The sequence below is a fragment of the Eptatretus burgeri genome, chromosome 14 (assembly GCF_056783735.1).
Source record: "Eptatretus burgeri isolate ZD-2024b chromosome 14, Ebu_testis_v1, whole genome shotgun sequence".
Lineage (NCBI taxonomy): Eukaryota > Metazoa > Chordata > Myxini > Myxiniformes > Myxinidae > Eptatretus > Eptatretus burgeri.
The window spans coordinates 64462024-64481079 of NC_140974.1; the positions used below are offsets into that span (position 1 = coordinate 64462024).

General features: G+C 43.0%; 1 protein-coding gene across 9 annotated transcripts in view; it reads left to right on the plus strand.

Moving 5' to 3' along the window:
* BMAL1 (basic helix-loop-helix ARNT like 1) overlaps positions 1–19056 on the plus strand; it is a 107057-nt gene that overhangs the window by 84765 nt on the left and 3236 nt on the right. For 6 of the 9 annotated variants that reach the window (XM_085855247.1, XM_085855246.1, XM_085855245.1 and 3 more), the window contains 3 exons: positions 1640–1724; positions 3902–3977; positions 4159–4520. In XM_085855247.1, the coding sequence (XP_085711373.1) occupies positions 1640–1724; positions 3902–3977; positions 4159–4313 (316 nt within the window). In that variant the 3' untranslated portion in view covers positions 4314–4520. Of the gene's footprint in view, positions 1–1639; positions 1725–3901; positions 3978–4158; positions 4521–4665; positions 5732–19056 lie in introns of those variants that run through there. The other 3 variants (XR_015051333.1, XR_015051334.1, XM_085855250.1) reach the window with 3 other exon arrangements.

A 19056-nucleotide genomic window follows, 5' to 3' on the forward strand; every position in this document is an offset into this window, starting at 1 on the left:
TACTCGACGAGCTGCTGATCGCATACTTTGGGACATGTTCTAAAGAAGGAGAAAACAATTGACTGATCAAAGTTTTTTTTTGTGTGTGTTGGACAAGTATCTCGATGGTCACCTTAGCATATTCTCGTGCCCAATGATAGTAACGATGCACACAAACCATGGATAGGAATTGTGAAAACAAATCTCGAGCAAAGCATCTGCCGCAGTGTTGGTGGTGTGAGATACGTTTATCAATTTGAATGACCCTTCAAGTATTGAGTAGGGGAGCACCTGACACGCGGTGACACATATACCGGTATTTGTATTCACAAAACAATGGACATGAAAGGACAAACCTGATGGAAACTGCTGTGTTTATAAGGTAATGATTTGAGAAACATTTCAATTAATCAAAGATAGGTTTTGCAGCATTTAGGGGATAGAGTACGCGCAAACCCTGTGGGCTGTCATCCCTTGGTGAGGGAGATTTCTTCCTAAAAGTGCCTTGCGGAGAGAGGTATCACCTCTACACGGTGTCGCTAGCACCCAGTGTGTTGTGGGAAGTACCTTCCCCTAAGGTCAAGGGCTTTGTTTGTCCTGTGTTGTCTGCACATGAGTGTATGATTTGTGTTTAAGCGACAGCTCTTCCATGAGCCTTAGCAACTGGAGGATAAAGCAAACAACCGACAAAGTAGACATTACCTTCGGAGTGGTGGAGTACATACTTTGTTAACAATACACACTCCATCAAACTACCAATAATTTTACACTAAAGAGCGTCATTGCTCTTCCAGCTTCATTTTGGCTTGACAAAGCAGATACCACTCCTCAGGGTATTGGTGCATCCGCTCTGTGCTGATAATGGCCAATCAGTCTGAAACATGTATGCACGTCCGATGCTCCACCAACCCCGCAGGCGAGCTGGTCCGAAATGTCGAGAATGTAATTCACACCTCAGCAAATCCACACCACATTAACTTACTCTTATCGATCAAGTGATATTCTGCATATACTGACCCCAATACTACTACTACTTTTACTACTCGTGCTGCTACTACTCCCTCTGGAGCTCCAATCCACCACAGCCTCACAGCAAGGATTACACTGGGTGGTTTGCCTTTGCTTTCCCAGTAGTAGTCAGGGTAGGAATTTGTAATTTGTTCAGGGAGCCGGTGGTAACTGGCCCCGCTCTTAATGAAGGACAGCGTGAGATCCTTAACATCAACTAACGGTGGCAGATGGGACACCCGGTTTAACGTCCATCTGAAGAATGGCACACACGTTGATGAATCGCCCTGCATGTGAAACACCAGGATGACAGTTCATAGCCGAATCGGGATTCAAACCTAGGCTAGACAGCTTAAAGTTGATTGGGCACACCTCAAGGCTATCCTGCCAGCCTACTGACTCCAATTCTCCATGTTGACTTGATCCAACTTAACATCCCCATTCCGAAACCTACACCTACCTATCCCATTTATTCTCTTGCGAAGGAACCTGCCCGTGGTGTTCCCACATCTGAAATTCTTAATTCAGCTGCTGAGATGGTGGTACCCGACCACCAGGTGTTGTCCTGCTGCATTTACAGGTATTGTGTGGATAATTTTGTGGATAATTTTTCAAAAAAACATTTTTTTTCTTCCATTTTATCGATTTCCAGGAATCGCTCTTCGCCATCGAGTTGTGGTTCCTCACCCTTGCAGTTGACTCCTCCTCCAGAAGTGACACCATCGGAACCTCACAAGGTGGGACAAGTGTGCATCCTGAAGTTAATGAAAACAAAGAAATCACCGATTTGGCTCATATTTTAATTTGTTAATGTTCTTTTTGTCATTTTTGCTCTACGCAGTCTGTAGAAGGCAGTCCAGCATTTGTTTATTTATTTATTTCCAAGCCGTCTTCTTGGCAGTTAGGGTTGGGGGGTTTTACCACAACCAACTCCTTTAACTTGCAAACTTTCAACCAGAAACCAATATCTTGTTACCCTCCCCGGGTCGAAGCTTTGGACTCACCTCCACTATTTTTGTATTCCCCTCTTTCCCCATCTGTGAAATCAGTTTCCTGAGTGTGTCCTCTTGTCACCTTCTATTCGTTCTTTACAAATGATGGCCCATTGACACGTAATGTCCTCTCCCACACCTAGCCATGAGACGTTCTCCTCACTAATGCCCAACTCCCTTCTTTATCCATGAGTTCTGTATTGTTACACTAATTCTCTCCATTGTTTACCTCCCCAAAACCTCTGTACTCTCACTGAGGTGTGTCTGGATGTCCTTTGTTTGTTTCTTTCACTTAGTCTTACCTTCCAGTACTCTGAGAGTCTGAGCCCTCAGCCATCTGAGTCTGAGTGTAGTCCAATGCTACAAAGGATACAAAATCTGAGTCGAGGAACCTGACAACAACCAAACTACAAGACAGTGGAGGTGGTGTCCTGCAGAGTACAGGAAGACCAGGTCACCGTCCAGGCAGGAATTGGTAATTTATAAATATAATACAAGTACAAGGAACTTCAATGCAAGAGGAGGCCATGAGGACAAGGACCATCAAAGCCAGTGCTACGAATGCCGACCAATGTTTGTTTGTCCATATTCTATCCTTTTAAATGCTGACCCTCAAGCAAGGAAGCGACTCGCGCCATATTTTTTTTTTACTCTTTGGTATAGCTCAGCCAAGATTGGAGCAGACGCTCTAACCATGACACCACCGAGTCTGTTTAAATTTATTCAGGATGACTCCCTTACTCTTGTTGAGGGACACCATGGGATCTTCAACATCCACCAACTTCTTCATTCAAATGCAGCACAAGGCTGTAGGGCAGCATTATTGGCTGAGGGCATGGCTGTGCTGCTGATGCCCTCTGCTGGTTATGGTGGGAATTTGGAATTTTTGCATGGTCTGGTGAATTTGATCTTTATTGTCCACCAAATAATGCCAGCAGACAGGACGCCCAGGCGATTTAACGTCCGTCCGAAGGGACAACACATATTGATGAATCACCCTATGTGTGAGGCACTGGGATGACAGTTTGTAGCTGGGCCAAGATTCGAACCCAGGCGAGATAGCTTAGAGGCGAGTGGGCATACCTCTCGGCCATTTTGCCAGCTTGTCCACAATTGGATTATTATTCATTAAGCCAATCAGACAGAGTGAGGAGTTCAGGTAAGAATCGTAAATTATAACACCCAAAATCCATTGTCACGATTAAAAATAGAACCATCCTGAAGCTCACCTGGATCAACAGCAACAGTCACTCAAACCCCCAAACATCCTGATTTTTTTTTTTTTGTTTTAATGCCGTGAACAAACTTTGGTACATCACGGGTGATGAAGGTTGTGGTCAAGTTTCATCAAAATCGTATGTGTAGTTTCGGAGAAGAGAGCAAATACCTATTTTGGAGGGTCAAACCACCCCCCACTCCCAGCCCCCTGTAGACCCCTTCAATAAGCACAGATTTTGATGCGGTCGATAAACTTTGGTACATCACAGGTGATTGAGGTTGTGGTCAAGTTTCATCAAAATCATATGTGTAGTTTCGGAGAAGAGAGCAAATACCTATTTTGGGGGTTCAATCCCCACCCTCATAAATCCCCATAATGAGTGCAGATTTTGATGCGGTCAATAAACCTTCATTCGGCATCAGATATGAAGCTTGTGGCCAAGTTTCATCAAAATCATGTGTTTGGTTCAAGCGATAATTAACGACTGAAGTGTTTACAGACTGACTCACGCACTCACTCACCGACGGACACTGCCCAATCGCACAAGCTCACCTGACTAAAGTCCAGGTGAGCTAAAAATTGTAAAACGACAGAAGCTCGAGGGAAGAATGAGCACTGAATGGAATGCAGGAGAGGAGACGAAATTTTCTTTTTCTTTCACCGTTTCCCTGTTTTATCACCTTCTGTTTTCTTTTCATTTCAGGGAAGCACAGTGACACTCGACTCGTTGTCCCAACTTGCCCAAAGCCCCAACACGGAGGCATACCACAGCAGCCTGAGTAAGTTTGTTTCAAATTTCTCTCTTTCTGTCACGTCATCGTTCATGTTCCTCCTCTTTGTCACCTTTTCCCTTTGCTTGAACTCCCCCCCCCAGACTCTCTTTATCCATTACCCACCATTTTTTTCTTCTCTACCTTTACATCCCAAACCACTCTTTGTTGCCCCCGATCTATCCATTAGGCCCTGATCGTCCTCCTTTAGAAGACCTCATAGCCGGTGGAGCAAGCAGTCCAAGCAGTGATGAGGCAGCCATGGCAGTCATCATGAGCCTGTTGGAGGCTGACGCAGGCCTTGGTGGACCGGTGGACTTCAGTGATTTACCTTGGCCACTTTAGGTGTGCCTGCACTGAATCCCATGGACTTCCCAGTTTCCACGTACTCGTGGTACCTTGGACGTAATCTTCAGCAATCTGCAGTTGGTAACGCTGGGAATATGTAAATCGACCTCTCTTGTTAATTCGCTTGTTATTCGAAACACGAACCATAAAACATTTTTTATTTGCTGGTTCTTCCTCTTTATTAAAAATATTATTATTATTCTTCCTCTTCTTATTCTTCCATTCCACTAATAATTTGCCAACTTCCCTTTTCTTTCTATATTATTACCTCCGCCACCGAAGGTGAAGGAGGTTATGTTTTCACCCCCTTTCTGTCTGTTTATTTGTCTGTCTGTTTGTTTGTGTGCAGGATATCTCAAAAAGTTGTGGATGGATCCGGATGAAATTTTGGGGACAGGTTGGATGTAACAAGGAAGAACTGATTAGATTTTGGTGAAAATCCAGATCTGGATCCGATTACTAGAATTTTTTAGTGATTCTTCACCAATGAGAGATAGGGCCAAAAATGATATATAGCACGGTATCTCAAAAAGTTGTGGACGGATCCGGATGAAATTTTGGGGACAGGTTGGATGTAACAAGGAAGAACTGATTAGATTTTGGTGAAAATCCAGATCTGGATCCGATTACTAGAATTTTTTAGTGATTCTTCACCAATGAGAGATAGGGCCAAAAATGATATATAGCACGGTATCTCAAAAAGTTGTTGACAGATTTGGATGAAACTTGGTGGACATGTTGGGTGTGTAGCTAGGAAGAATTGAATCGATTGTGGCGAATATCCGAATCCAGATCTGGATACTATAATTATTTAATTTTTAAAGTGATTTTTCACCATTGATGGATAGGGCCGAAAACGACGTCGTACTTACTGTATGGCACGATATTTCAAAAATGTATTGGGCCCAATATGTTCTCGTGGATCAGGCATTACGTGGCAGAGGTATGCGCTCCACCGAATACCCTTCTAGTTATTTCTGTCTTTATCAGAATTTTTAAAATATTTTTGATTTGTGGTTAAGGGTATTTTTTAAAAATAAACTTTCCAAGGTCACCGTTTCTGTCCTGATGATGAAATATTCGGGTGGAAACGACAAGCACCTGTTGTGTGACCATGAGTTTTGGCTCTAATGGCCAAGATCACAGGTGTACTGGTTTGACACACTCTGTATGATCGTGTCCTTTGGTCTTTCGGATGGAAATACATGTGTTTAACGTTGTGATAATTAGTGGTAACACTACCAAGCATTTTGGTCTTGGGAGGTCAAGGTGCACATGTATTGTTTCGACAAGCTTTACCATGTGCTCCTGAGGTTAAAGTGCACTTGTTTAGCTTCGTCATAAGGTTTAGATTTTTAAAAAACATTTTCTTTAAAAAAAATTAAAAAGAGGAAGAAAAAAAAAAAAGGATGTTTCTCAACAGGGAAATTGTATTGTCCATGAATGTTGTTGACGCCACCTTGACACTACATTGTTTTTGGTAGTAATGGCCTGGAGAGATCTTTCTTTCTAAATAAATGATTGGCTTATGAGATTGTATTCATGATCCTCGATGGTCTTTCACCTCGGTAACATTACATGTGACTGTTGTCGTTTCACCTCGGTAACATTACTTGTGACTGTTGTCGTTTCACCTCGGTAACATTACTTGTGACTGTTGTCGTTTCACTGAGGTAGCATTACCTGTGACTGTTGTCGTTTCACCTCGGTAACATTACTTGCGACTGTTGTCGTTTCACCTCGGTAACATTACCTGTGACTGTTGTCGTTTCACCTCGGTAACATTACCTGTGACTGTTGTCGTTTCACCTCGGTAACATTACTTGCGACTGTTGTCGTTTCACCTCGGTAACATTACCTGTGACTGTTGTCGTTTCACCTCGGCAACATCACATGTGACTGTTGTTGTTTCACCTCGGTAACATTACTTGTGACTGTTGTCGTTTCACCTCGGTAACATTACTTGCGACTGTTGTCGTTTCACCTCGGTAACATTACCTGTGACTGTTGTCGTTTCACCTCGGTAACATTACTTGTGACTGTTGTCGTTTCACCTCGGTAACATTACTTGTGACTGTTGTCGTTTCACCTCGGTAACATTACATGTGACTGTTGTCGTTTCACCTCGGTAACATTACTTGTGACTGTTGTCGTTTCACCTCGGTAACATTACTTGTGACTGTTGTCGTTTCACCTCGGCAACATTACATGTGACTGTTGTCGTTTCACCTCGGTAACATTACTTGTGACTGTTGTCGTTTCACCTCGGTAACATTACTTGTGACTGTTGTCGTTTCACCTCGGCAACATTACATGTGACTGTTGTCGTTTCACCTCGGTAACATTACTTGTGACTGTTGTCGTTTCACCTCGGTAACATTACTTGCGACTGTTGTCGTTTCACCTCGGTAACATTACCTGTGACTGTTGTCGTTTCACCTCGGTAACATTACCTGTGACTGTTGTCGTTTCACCTCGGCAACATTACATGTGACTGTTGTCGTTTCACCTCGGTAACATTACTTGTGACTGTTGTCGTTTCACCTCAGTAACATTACCTGTGACTGTTGTCGTTTCACCTCGGTAACATTACCTGTGACTGTTGTCGTTTCACCTCGGCAACATTACATGTGACTGTTGTCGTTTCACCTCGGTAACATTACTTGTGACTGTTGTCGTTTCACCTCGGTAACATTACCTGTGACTGTTGTCGTTTCACCTCGGTAACATTACCTGTGACTGTTGTCGTTTCACCTCGGCAACATTACATGTGACTGTTGTCGTTTCACCTCGGTAACATTACTTGTGACTGTTGTCGTTTCACCTCAGTAACATTACCTGTGACTGTTGTCGTTTCACCTCGGTAACATTACCTGTGACTGTTGTCGTTTCACCTCGGCAACATTACATGTGACTGTTGTCGTTTCACCTCGGTAACATTACTTGTGACTGTTGTCGTTTCACCTCGGTAACATTACCTGTGACTGTTGTCGTTTCACCTCGGTAACATTACCTGTGACTGTTGTCGTTTCACCTCGGCAACATTACATGTGACTGTTGTCGTTTCACCTCGGTAACATTACTTGTGACTGTTGTCGTTTCACCTCAGTAACATTACCTGTGACTGTTGTCGTTTCACCTCGGTAACATTACCTGTGACTGTTGTCGTTTCACCTCGGTAACATTACCTGTGACTGTTGTCGTTTCACCTCGGTAACATTACTTGTGACTGTTGTCGTTTCACCTCGGTAACATTACTTGCGACTGTTGTCGTTTCACCTCGGTAACATTACCTGTGACTGTTGTCGTTTCACCTCGGTAACATTACCTGTGACTGTTGTCGTTTCACCTCGGCAACATTACATGTGACTGTTGTCGTTTCACCTCGGTAACATTACTTGTGACTGTTGTCGTTTCACCTCGGTAACATTACCTGTGACTGTTGTCGTTTCACCTCGGTAACATTACCTGTGACTGTTGTCGTTTCACCTCGGCAACATTACATGTGACTGTTGTCGTTTCACCTCGGTAACATTACTTGTGACTGTTGTCGTTTCACCTCGGTAACATTACTTGCGACTGTTGTCGTTTCACCTCGGTAACATTACTTGTGACTGTTGTCGTTTCACCGAGGTAACATTACTTGTGACTGTTGTCGTTTCACCTCGGTAACATTACTTGCGACTGTTGTCGTTTCACCTCGGTAACATTACTTGTGACTGTTGTCGTTTCACCGAGGTAACATTACTTGTGACTGTTGTCGTTTCACCGAGGTAACATTACCTGTGACTGTTGTCGTTTCACCGAGGTAACATTACATGTGACTGTTGTCGTTTCACCGAGGTAACATTACCTGTGACTGTTGTCGTTTCACCGAGGTAACATTACCTGTAACTGTTGTCGTTTCACCTCGGTAACATTACATGTGACTGTTGTCGTTTCACCTCGGTAACATTACTTGTGACTGTTGTCGTTTCACCTCGGTAACATTACCTGTGACTGTTGTCGTTTCACCTCGGTAACATTACCTGTAACTGTTGTCGTTTCACCAAGGTAACATTACCTGTGACTGTTGTCGTTTCACCTCGGTAACATTACCTGTAACTGTTGTCGTTTCACCTCGGTAACATTACTTGTGACTGTTGTCGTTTCACCGAGGTAGCATTACCTGTGACTGTTGTCGTTTCACCGAGGTAACATTACCTGTGACTGTTGTCGTTTCACCGAGGTAACATTACCTGTGACTGTTGTCGTTTCACCGAGGTAACATTACCTGTAGCTGTTGTCGTTTCACCAAGGTAACATTACCTGTGACTGTTGCCGTTTCACCGAGGTAACATTACCTGTGACTGTTGTCGTTTCACCGAGGTAACATTACCTGTGACTGTTGTCGTTTCACTGAGGTAACATTACCTGTGACTGTTGTCGTTTCACCGAGGTAACATTACCTGTGACTGTTGCCGTTTCACCGAGGTAACATTACCTGTGACTGTTGTCGTTTCACCTCGGTAACATTACCTGTGACTGTTGTCGTTTCACCGAGGTAGCATTACCTGTGACTGTTGTCGTTTCACCTCGGTAACATTACCTGTGACTGTTGTCGTTTCACCTCGGCAACATTACATGTGACTGTTGTCGTTTCACCTCGGTAACATTACTTGTGACTGTTGTCGTTTCACCTCGGTAACATTACTTGCGACTGTTGTCGTTTCACCTCGGTAACATTACTTGTGACTGTTGTCGTTTCACCGAGGTAACATTACTTGTGACTGTTGTCGTTTCACCTCGGTAACATTACTTGCGACTGTTGTCGTTTCACCTCGGTAACATTACTTGTGACTGTTGTCGTTTCACCGAGGTAACATTACTTGTGACTGTTGTCGTTTCACCGAGGTAACATTACCTGTGACTGTTGTCGTTTCACCGAGGTAACATTACATGTGACTGTTGTCGTTTCACCGAGGTAACATTACCTGTGACTGTTGTCGTTTCACCGAGGTAACATTACCTGTAACTGTTGTCGTTTCACCTCGGTAACATTACATGTGACTGTTGTCGTTTCACCTCGGTAACATTACTTGTGACTGTTGTCGTTTCACCTCGGTAACATTACCTGTGACTGTTGTCCTTTCACCTCGGTAACATTACCTGTAACTGTTGTCGTTTCACCAAGGTAACATTACCTGTGACTGTTGTCGTTTCACCTCGGTAACATTACCTGTAACTGTTGTCGTTTCACCTCGGTAACATTACATGTGACTGTTGTCGTTTCACCTCGGTAACATTACTTGTGACTGTTGTCGTTTCACCGAGGTAACATTACCTGTGACTGTTGTCGTTTCACCGAGGTAACATTACCTGTGACTGTTGTCGTTTCACCGAGGTAACATTACCTGTAGCTGTTGTCGTTTCACCAAGGTAACATTACCTGTGACTGTTGCCGTTTCACCGAGGTAACATTACCTGTGACTGTTGTCGTTTCACCGAGGTAACATTACCTGTGACTGTTGTCGTTTCACTGAGGTAACATTACCTGTGACTGTTGTCATTTCACCAAGGTAACATTACCTGTGACTGTTGTCATTTCACCAAGGTAACATTACCTGTGACTGTTGTCGTTTCACCTCGGTAACATTACCTGTGACTGTTGTCGTTTCACCAAGGTAACATTACCTGTGACTGTTGTAGTTTCACCTCGGTAACATTACCTGTGACTGTTGTCGTTTCACCAAGGTAACATTACCTGTAACTGTTGTCGTTTCACCGAGGTAACATTACATGTAACTGTTGTCGTTTCACCTCGGTAACATTACCTGTGACTGTTGTCGTTTCACCGAGGTAACATTACCTGTGACTGTTGTCGTTTCACCGAGGTAACATTACCTGTAACTGTTGTCGTTTCACCGAGGTAACATTACTTGTGACTGTTGTCGTTTCACTGAGGTAACATTACTTGTGACTGTTGTCGTTTCACCTCGGTAACATTACCTGTGACTGTTGTCGTTTCACCGAGGTAACATTACCTGTAACTGTTGTCGTTTCACCGAGGTAACATTACCTGTGACTGTTGTAGTTTCACCTCGGTAACATTCCCCTAGACTGTTGTCGTTTCACCGAGGTAACATTACCTGTGACTGTTGTCGTTTCACCGAGGTAACATTACCTGTGACTGTTGTCGTTTCACCGAGGTAACATTACCTGTGACTGTTGTCGTTTCACCGAGGTAACATTACCTGTAACTGTTGTCGTTTCACCGAGGTAACATTACCTGTGACTGTTGCCGTTTCACCGAGGTAACATTACCTGTGACTGTTGTCGTTTCACCGAGGTAACATTACCTGTGACTGTTGTCGTTTCACCGAGGTAACATTACCTGTGACTGTTACCGTTTCACCGAGGTAACATTACCTGTGACTGTTGTCGTTTCACCGAGGTAACATTACCTGTGACTGTTGTCGTTTCACCGAGGTAACATTACCTGTGACTGTTGTCGTTTCACCGAGGTAACATTACCTGTGACTGTTGTCGTTTCACCGAGGTAACATTACCTGTGACTGTTGTCGTTTCACCGAGGTAACATTACCTGTGACTGTTGTTGTTTCACCGAGGTAACATTACCTGTGACTGTTGTCGTTTCACCTCGGTAACATTACCTGTGACTGTTGTCGTTTCACCGAGGTAACATTACCTGTGACTGTTGTCGTTTCACCGAGGTAACATTACCTGTGACTGTTGCCGTTGGCTCGATTAAGTTTAAACTCAACAAATGTTGTCCTTTGCTGTCTTGTTTTATCAGATGTTGTAGTTATTATGCATCTCCAGATCAACATTTCAGAGAGTTCAATAAACGAATCGTTCTTGGCTGAATTACTGTACTGAAAGAACCTTCATTTGAAACCAGACTGGATCCTTGATTTGGTGACCCTATGAGACACACCTGTGCAATTTAAGAAGAAGAATATTTTTTCTCTCTCAATGTTTCTACTATTGCTTGATAATAGATGATCAAATGTGTGCCATGATCTCCTACTCTGGTCCTAATACTCCTTCATTAATGATCCGAATGCCAAGATTATTGTGTGGTCGGCTGGGGGAGACTTTTGTGCCCAAGTCTTTCAGGAACAGGCTGGTTAGCCCTGACGTTTGATTGAAGGCTATTTGGGTGGGAATTTGTAATTCGGGGGCAGGAGGGGAGGGGGGAGGTGGCAGGATATCCAGCAGACGGATAACGTCCATCCAACAGAAGGAAAACTTTGAGATGCAACTTCCTGCTTGCGAAGCACCAATTTGACAGTTTATACTCAGATCGGGAATCAAAATGCAGACTAATCTCAAAAGTAGATACACTACCTCCGCACCATCCTGTTGTTTTACACTGATATATCTTCTATATATTACTAAACCTCTCATCTTGTATATGTATGAATGTATGTATGTATGTTCCCGAAATACAGCCAAAACGGTACACGATAGCGCAAAAATTTTCAGCCCACTTTACTCACCATTCACTTGCGTTGCGCAGTATCAAGTTTCATTCAAATCGGGCAACGAAAAAATTATTAAAAAATCAATTCCTGATTCAGTCAAGTACTCTTCGGGAGAATTTGATCAATGGAAACAACCTCCACGGTATAGTTCGCTGGAGCTATCTTTTTTTTCTTTCATTTTTTTGAAATGATTTTATTATCAGCCGCTGTCACAACTGGAACCCAACGGGTTCACGGGTCATCTAGTGTCCATTAAAATCCAGGTTACATGGAAGGTGTGTTTTGCATATCGTGACACAATAAGGAATCTACTCATTTTTTTAACTTGCCATGACCCCTGACCCCAATTCCCCCCACCCCTCCAGACATATACACAGTCAAAAGGTATGGAGCATAACGAAGTGCTCCCACCCGATCTCCAATGGGCATGAGTCCATACATGAACAGAACAAAGCGTCGCCTCCAAATCGGAGGCTTCAGCCTGGCCAGGTCATATCAGGTGTGAGAACATGTGCCGGAGCAGCGCGTTGCTGCATCCACTTTCCGCCAGTACTCCAGGTGCCTCCGTCTCACCATCCTCCAGGCAGATGCCTGGCCCATCCCCATCTCCTTGAGATGCTGATCAACCTGCTGCATCCACGACGCACGTGGTCGGCCCATTGGCCTCCTTCTCTCACGAGGCTCCCTCACTGAGAGAATCTGTTGAGCAGAATCAGTGTCAGGAAAATGAGCCACATGTCCATACAGCCGCAGCTGATGCTCACAGACTATGCAGGTAACAAATCTCATTTGAGTCTCTCTCAGCAACCGCTCGTTGGACACAAAGTCTGACCGGCGATAGCCAAGAATTCTCCGAAGAGATCTGGTACCAAAGGAATGAAATCTCCATCTCAGATCCCTGGTCAGAGTCCAAGTCTCACATCCGTAGAGCAAGACTGGAAGCACCAAGGACCTGAGGACTCAGACTTTCATCCTCCTGCACAGGTACCGACAGCACCACACCCCATGATCCAGTGAATCCATGACTCCCCAGGCCTGATCCAGACGTCTGTTGGCCTCTGGTTCACAGTCAGCAGAGACATGAATATCACTGCCAAGGGAAGTGAATCTCTCCTTGACCTCAACATCCTCGCCACAAACATGTCCAGACAGGATAGCAACATCCTAGATGTCATTGAAAGCCTAGATTTTAGTTTTGACCGAGGAAACCCGTAATCCCAGTGGCTCCAACTCCTCATTCAGCACCTCAAGGCCCCCAAAATGCCTGGCCATTCATGTCAAAAGACAGATATTTAAGGTCATCATTGGTTAAACATCAAACGGATGCCTTTCTGGATTTCTGGCTTATTTTTCCCTCGTCAGAATGGCACACCTCATAAATATCAAACCAGTGACGACCACAGCAAGGGCGTAGCCAGAGGTCCAAAAGCGATGAGGCGAAAAGAGGTGAACTTGGTTGATGTGATGGTGCGCATAGCGCAATAACAAAGTAAACATACGGATAATTTTATTATACTGTGTAATATTAGGGGGATATTTTCCTAATTAGGTATTGTGATAGGAGTGGAGATGAGTATTCAGAGGACTGCCAGGTAGCTTTGATAGTTAACTCCCCAGGGAGCTCAGATGGCCAGAGGGCTCAGGCCAGATCATATTTCAGGAAATGAGTGACGATGAAACTGCCTCGTCTGCCTCAGCCTGGCGACGCCCCAGCACAGTTATCGTTTAAATGCCATTAGTACCCTCTGGTTGTGATGGAGAGCATCAGCCGCAGATTATGTCTTGCACAGTAAAACGGCATAATCTGTAAAGACCAAAAGCCTGTCTGCCACCCAGACGATTGTTCCTGCCAATGCAAACCAAAAAACCTGAAGGCAAGTGCCATCGGGTGGAGATGTACTCCACATATGCAGGATTCGCTTCCGTTGAAGATCGGGTAGCCAAGATCGGGAGTGTTTCGTCATGTTCCACACATTTTGATCTTCATCTTCACCCGATGGCACATGCCTTCTGTTTGTTTTTTTACCCTCACCGAAGTGGAGGGTATTGCATTTGGGTCTGTTTGTCTGTCTGTCTGTTACTTGTCAAAAAAAAAAATTTGACAAGTATGTTGATCAGTTTCATTTGTTTGTTTGTCTCTTCACTCACCTTTAATTACCGACAGGTCACAATTTAAAACGGATCTTCTCGAAACTTAACCAAATGGTGGAGTTGGTGGTCGGACAGAATCATATTTATTTTTGAGGTCAAAAGATCAAAAGGTCTTCATAGGCCAAAGGTCAAGTGCTTTTTCAATTTTTTTTTAACTTCAATTTTAATCCGATTGACTTCAAATTTGAAGAGCCATAATTTGAATTCAACCATAATTTTTGAGGTCAACGTAGGTAAAAAAAAAAAAGGTCAACATGGGCCAAAAGGTCAGGATGGACCAAAATTCTAAAATTGTTTCTAAAATTGTCAATTTCCATCCAATTGACTTGAAATTTGAAGATCATTTGCATATCGGCTTCCTGAATTCAAGCAACAAATATTTTTGAGGTCAACATCGGTCAAAAGGTCAACATAGGCCTAATTTCTAAAATTGTCAATTTTCAGCCAACTGACTTGAAATTTGAAGAGGACTTACACATCAGGTCACTAAATTCAACCACCTATTATTTTGAGGTCAATATCAGTCAAAAGGTCAACATAGGCCAAAAGGTCAACGTGGGCCAAATTTCTAAAATTGTTAATTTCCATATGATTGACTTGAAATTTAAAGAGGATTTATATTTCAGGTCACTGAATTCAACCACCAACTATTTTTGACGTCAATATATAGACCAAAAGGTCAACATCGGCCAAAGTTTCAATAACTGTCAATTTTCATCCGATTGACTCAATTTGAACAGGATTTTCATATCGGCTCACTGAATACAATCACCAATTATTTTTGAGGTCAGCATGTGCCAAAAGGTCAACATCGATCAAAGGTTAACAACTTAGGTGCACTTTTTAAAATCCTCAATTTTCATTTGATTGACTTGAAATTTGAAGATTTGCACATCAGGTCAATGGATTCAACCACCAATTATTTTTAAGGTCAAAAGTTCAACACAGGCCTAATTTCTAAGATTGATAGACAGGCCCAAAAACTTGTGTGAGTATGTCTTCTTCTTCTTCTTTCGGCTGCTCCCGTTCGGGGTCGCCACAGCGGATTATCCATATGATCCGCATAGTGATTTGGCACATGTTTTACGCCGGATGCCCTTCCTGACGCAACCCTGGTCGCCTCTTACGACACAGGGATATGGTACACCTATTTTAACCGGGGTATGCACCGGCCCAGTACACTGGTACTCATTTCGCCGACCTCGGAAGGATGACAGGCTGAGTCAACCCCCTGGTGTATTAATTCAGTGGCCCAACGGGGCTTGAACTCAGGACCTTTTGGATCCCAAGCCGCTGCCCTAACCACTGCGCCAACACCAGGCTATTTGTGTGAGTATGTATATGTGTAAAAAAAAAATGACCGTTTTTACAGCCATTTTTCCCTGCTGTGCAGGGGTTTGGCTTTTTCTTGAGGCAATGTTTTATGGCCAGATGCCCTTCCTGATGCCAACCCGGGTCGCCTCTTACGACACACAGGGATATGGTACACCTATTCTAACTGGGGCATACACCGGGACCAGTACACTGAGTATGTATATGTGTATGTATATATATATATATATATATATATATATATATATATATATATATATATATATATATGATAAAGCTGTGGATGAGTTATGACAAAACGAGATGGATGAGTTGGTTCAGTAACAAGAACAAGCTGATTAGATCTTGTTTCAGATGCAGCTCATCAGTGGGGTTCAAAACATCAGCTGTTCAGCCTGGCAGAAGTGTGCGCTCCACCAAGTGCCATTCGACTTTGTTCGGTTTTGCCAAGTGTCGGATTGAGATGAAATTTTCAGCATAGTTTGTCGCGACTACTCATGTAGAATATTTTATTGCTTAATATGACATCATAGGTCACGTGGTGTGGCAGCCATGCTGGAAAAACGGGAAAAATTTGGATCTCTGTATCTCTGAAACCGCATGAACGAAAAAATTGAAACTTGGCACATGGCAAGTACTTTTCATGGCGATTAAATGTGATTTTAAAAAAAAAATGACGTCAAAGGTGCCTTAATTATGACGTCATAATTGCTGATGTAGAATGCTGCATATGCTCAGTATGAAAAATTTTGAGGGTCATCGAGGGATAAAATGGTCCAAAGAAAAAACAATTGATGACGTCATCGTCACGTGATTCGGCAGCCTTTTTTAATTTTTTTTTTTTTTTAAACCTTCAAAAATCTTCTCTGAAGTGGCTGAACAGATCGAGGTGAAACTTTACACGTATGACTGCCTATCCATGAGGAACAAAAGGTTTACACATATGATGTCATAGGTCACATGGTTTGGCAGCCAGAGTGGATTTACCCTAAAATCTATAAAATCTTCTTCTCCAGAATTGCTGGACAGATTGAAGGGAAACTTCAAACAAATGTTCCCCAAGCCTTGGGGATACCAGGGTATTCACGAATAATTAAATCACATGGTCTGGCAGCCATATTGGATTGAGCGAAACTCTTAAAAAAAAATTTTCTCTTGAACCGCTTCATCAATTGACATGAAACCACAATTATGATGTCGTGGTGATGGGAATATATTTTTTTATTTCAACCTGATCGGATGCATGGTCTGGCAGCCAGAATTATTTGATATATATTTAAAAAAAAAATTGAAGAAGGCTCACTTGGCTGTACCTGGATGGGTTTGAGGGTAGAAGAGTAGCAGCTGAAATGTGAATCCTATCCAGGTTCCTCCTGATGACTTCATCTTTGCTTTTTGCTTGTTCGGGTTCCTTATGATTACTCCAATGCAGGACTGTTCCTATTTGATCTTCCATTTGATTTGAATTGAATTTATTTTAATCCCATTCTGAATTCAATTGAATAATAATGAACATCATGGGTCGGTGTCAGGTGTCCGATTAAAGCAGGGTTGCATCAAAGCGGGACGTCTTGATACGTGGTCATCGCTGCCAGCAGTTACAAAGTGGCAGTTCTAGTTATGTCTCTTATTAATTACATAACACACCAGTACACAAACACCACACAAAAACATAACACACAACAAGTCCTGGCGAGGGTCTGTAATCTCTGATTGTTCTTTTTCTTGTTTGGTTTGTATTGGCCAGAACAATCGTCCGGATGGAAGATGGATAGTTGTTCTCTGAAGATTAATACGGTTTTACCATGTGAGACATAATCTGCAGCTGATGCTCTCCATTACAGCCAGAGGGTGCCAATGGCATACATACGACGTACATACATATACCCTTTTCTCTTCCTTACTCCCATCTCATGCCAATCATATTTTTCTTGTGTGCTCAATCTTCCTCAACTACCCTGCATTACTTTCTAATTTCTATCCTCCATTCTCATCATAAATATGTCATAAATTAATACCTTTCATGGTAAAAGCTGGAACTACATGCAGGATTCTGTTCTGTGAAGATTTGTACATTTGAATGGAGGTTTTGTAGGGATGTGAAGAAATGTTTTAAGATTACATTGGAGATTGGCATGAAACTGACAACTTCAATAATTAATTTTCTTTTCTGTACCTAACTCCTAAATCGTTCTGGACATGTTCTCTCTGTGCCACAAAAGGAATATATATATATATATATATATATATATATATATATATATATATATTTTATATACTTCCACTTATTGTAGTGGCATGATTTCATGCTTTCAACTGGCAATGATCAACAGTGCATCGCCACTGTTGGGGGCACCACTGATGCAATGCCCCGATTACCAGTTCACCGGTACTCATTTCATCGTCCTCAGAAGGATGACAGGCTGAGTCAACCCCACCTGGTGTTAATCCAGTGGCTGACGGGGCTTGAACTCAATGCCCTAAAATCTCCAACCCACCACCTTCACCTTCACCTTCACAACTAAAAAAACACCAGGTGCAAAATGTATTGATTAAGATAATTATCGATATCACATTTTTATTTTCCGATTCTGTTACAGAGTGTCGGTTGTGCCGCAGCAATTTCTTGCAAGGGTTATACCGGGTGGTTTGCCGTTGCCTTAACAGCAGTAGTTGTGGAAGGAATTTGTAATTTGCTCATGGTGTTTGCCTGACTGGTGATAGCTTACCTACTCTTCGGGAAGGACACCGTGGGATCTTAAACGTACAAAAACTAATGCCGGCAGATGGCACGCCTGTTTAACATCCATTCAAGGGGTGGCACACACATTGATGAATCACCCTACATGTGGAACCATATAAAACTACATGACACCTAATTACCTTACAGTTTACCTGCTACTTATTGGCCCATTCCCCTGAAGAGTCCAAACTTTCTTGCACCTCTTTACCTTTCTTTTCGCAAGCTCTTTGCTTAAGGTCTAGGCTTAATGTCATCTGCATCGAGAGTTAAACTGGTCCCCTCTCTTTAACCTAGATTATTTATGAATACAGCACAAAAAGGTAAAAAAAAAATTGTACACCCTTCACTAAATGCAACCTTATTGTGATATTTCCATGAATCCAATCATTCATTACAAGGTAAATGGAGCAAGTGTATCGATTTTTCAGGAAACAAGGCAATATTGTCATGGCTACGGGGCTCGCACGAAAAAAGGCACGTATGGTGCTTGTCCCACACACTCTCAGGTACCCACAGAAGCTCCACCTCCCCCATAGCCCAAGGAACAGCTGAATGGTGATTTGCCAATGAGACCACTGGGTGTGACATCGCACCCATCCATCCATCCAGCCACTGCGACCATACTCTGTGCAGTGTTGGTGCTGCCGAAGCAGACTCCTTGGCTATTGGACACAATCCTGGACGGGTCGCCACTCCAACACAGTAGACCAGCATGCTGGCACTCATTTTGCCGACCTCGGAAGGATGACAGGCCGTGTCAACCCCACCTGGTATTAATTCAACAGCCAAGTGGGGTTTGAACTCGGGATCATAGGATCCCAAGCCCGCCACCCTAACCATTGAGCCAACACCAGGCATGACATCGCACCCAGCTCACTGTTATGTTACCTAACTAGTTTCTGCCTCTGGCAAACAAGATGATATCCCTGTGTTGATAAATTGACAGATGTATTCAAAATAACTTATGATGGGAATAATCAATTACTCAACGCCACTTAATATACCACTAGATCAGGGGTTCTTAACC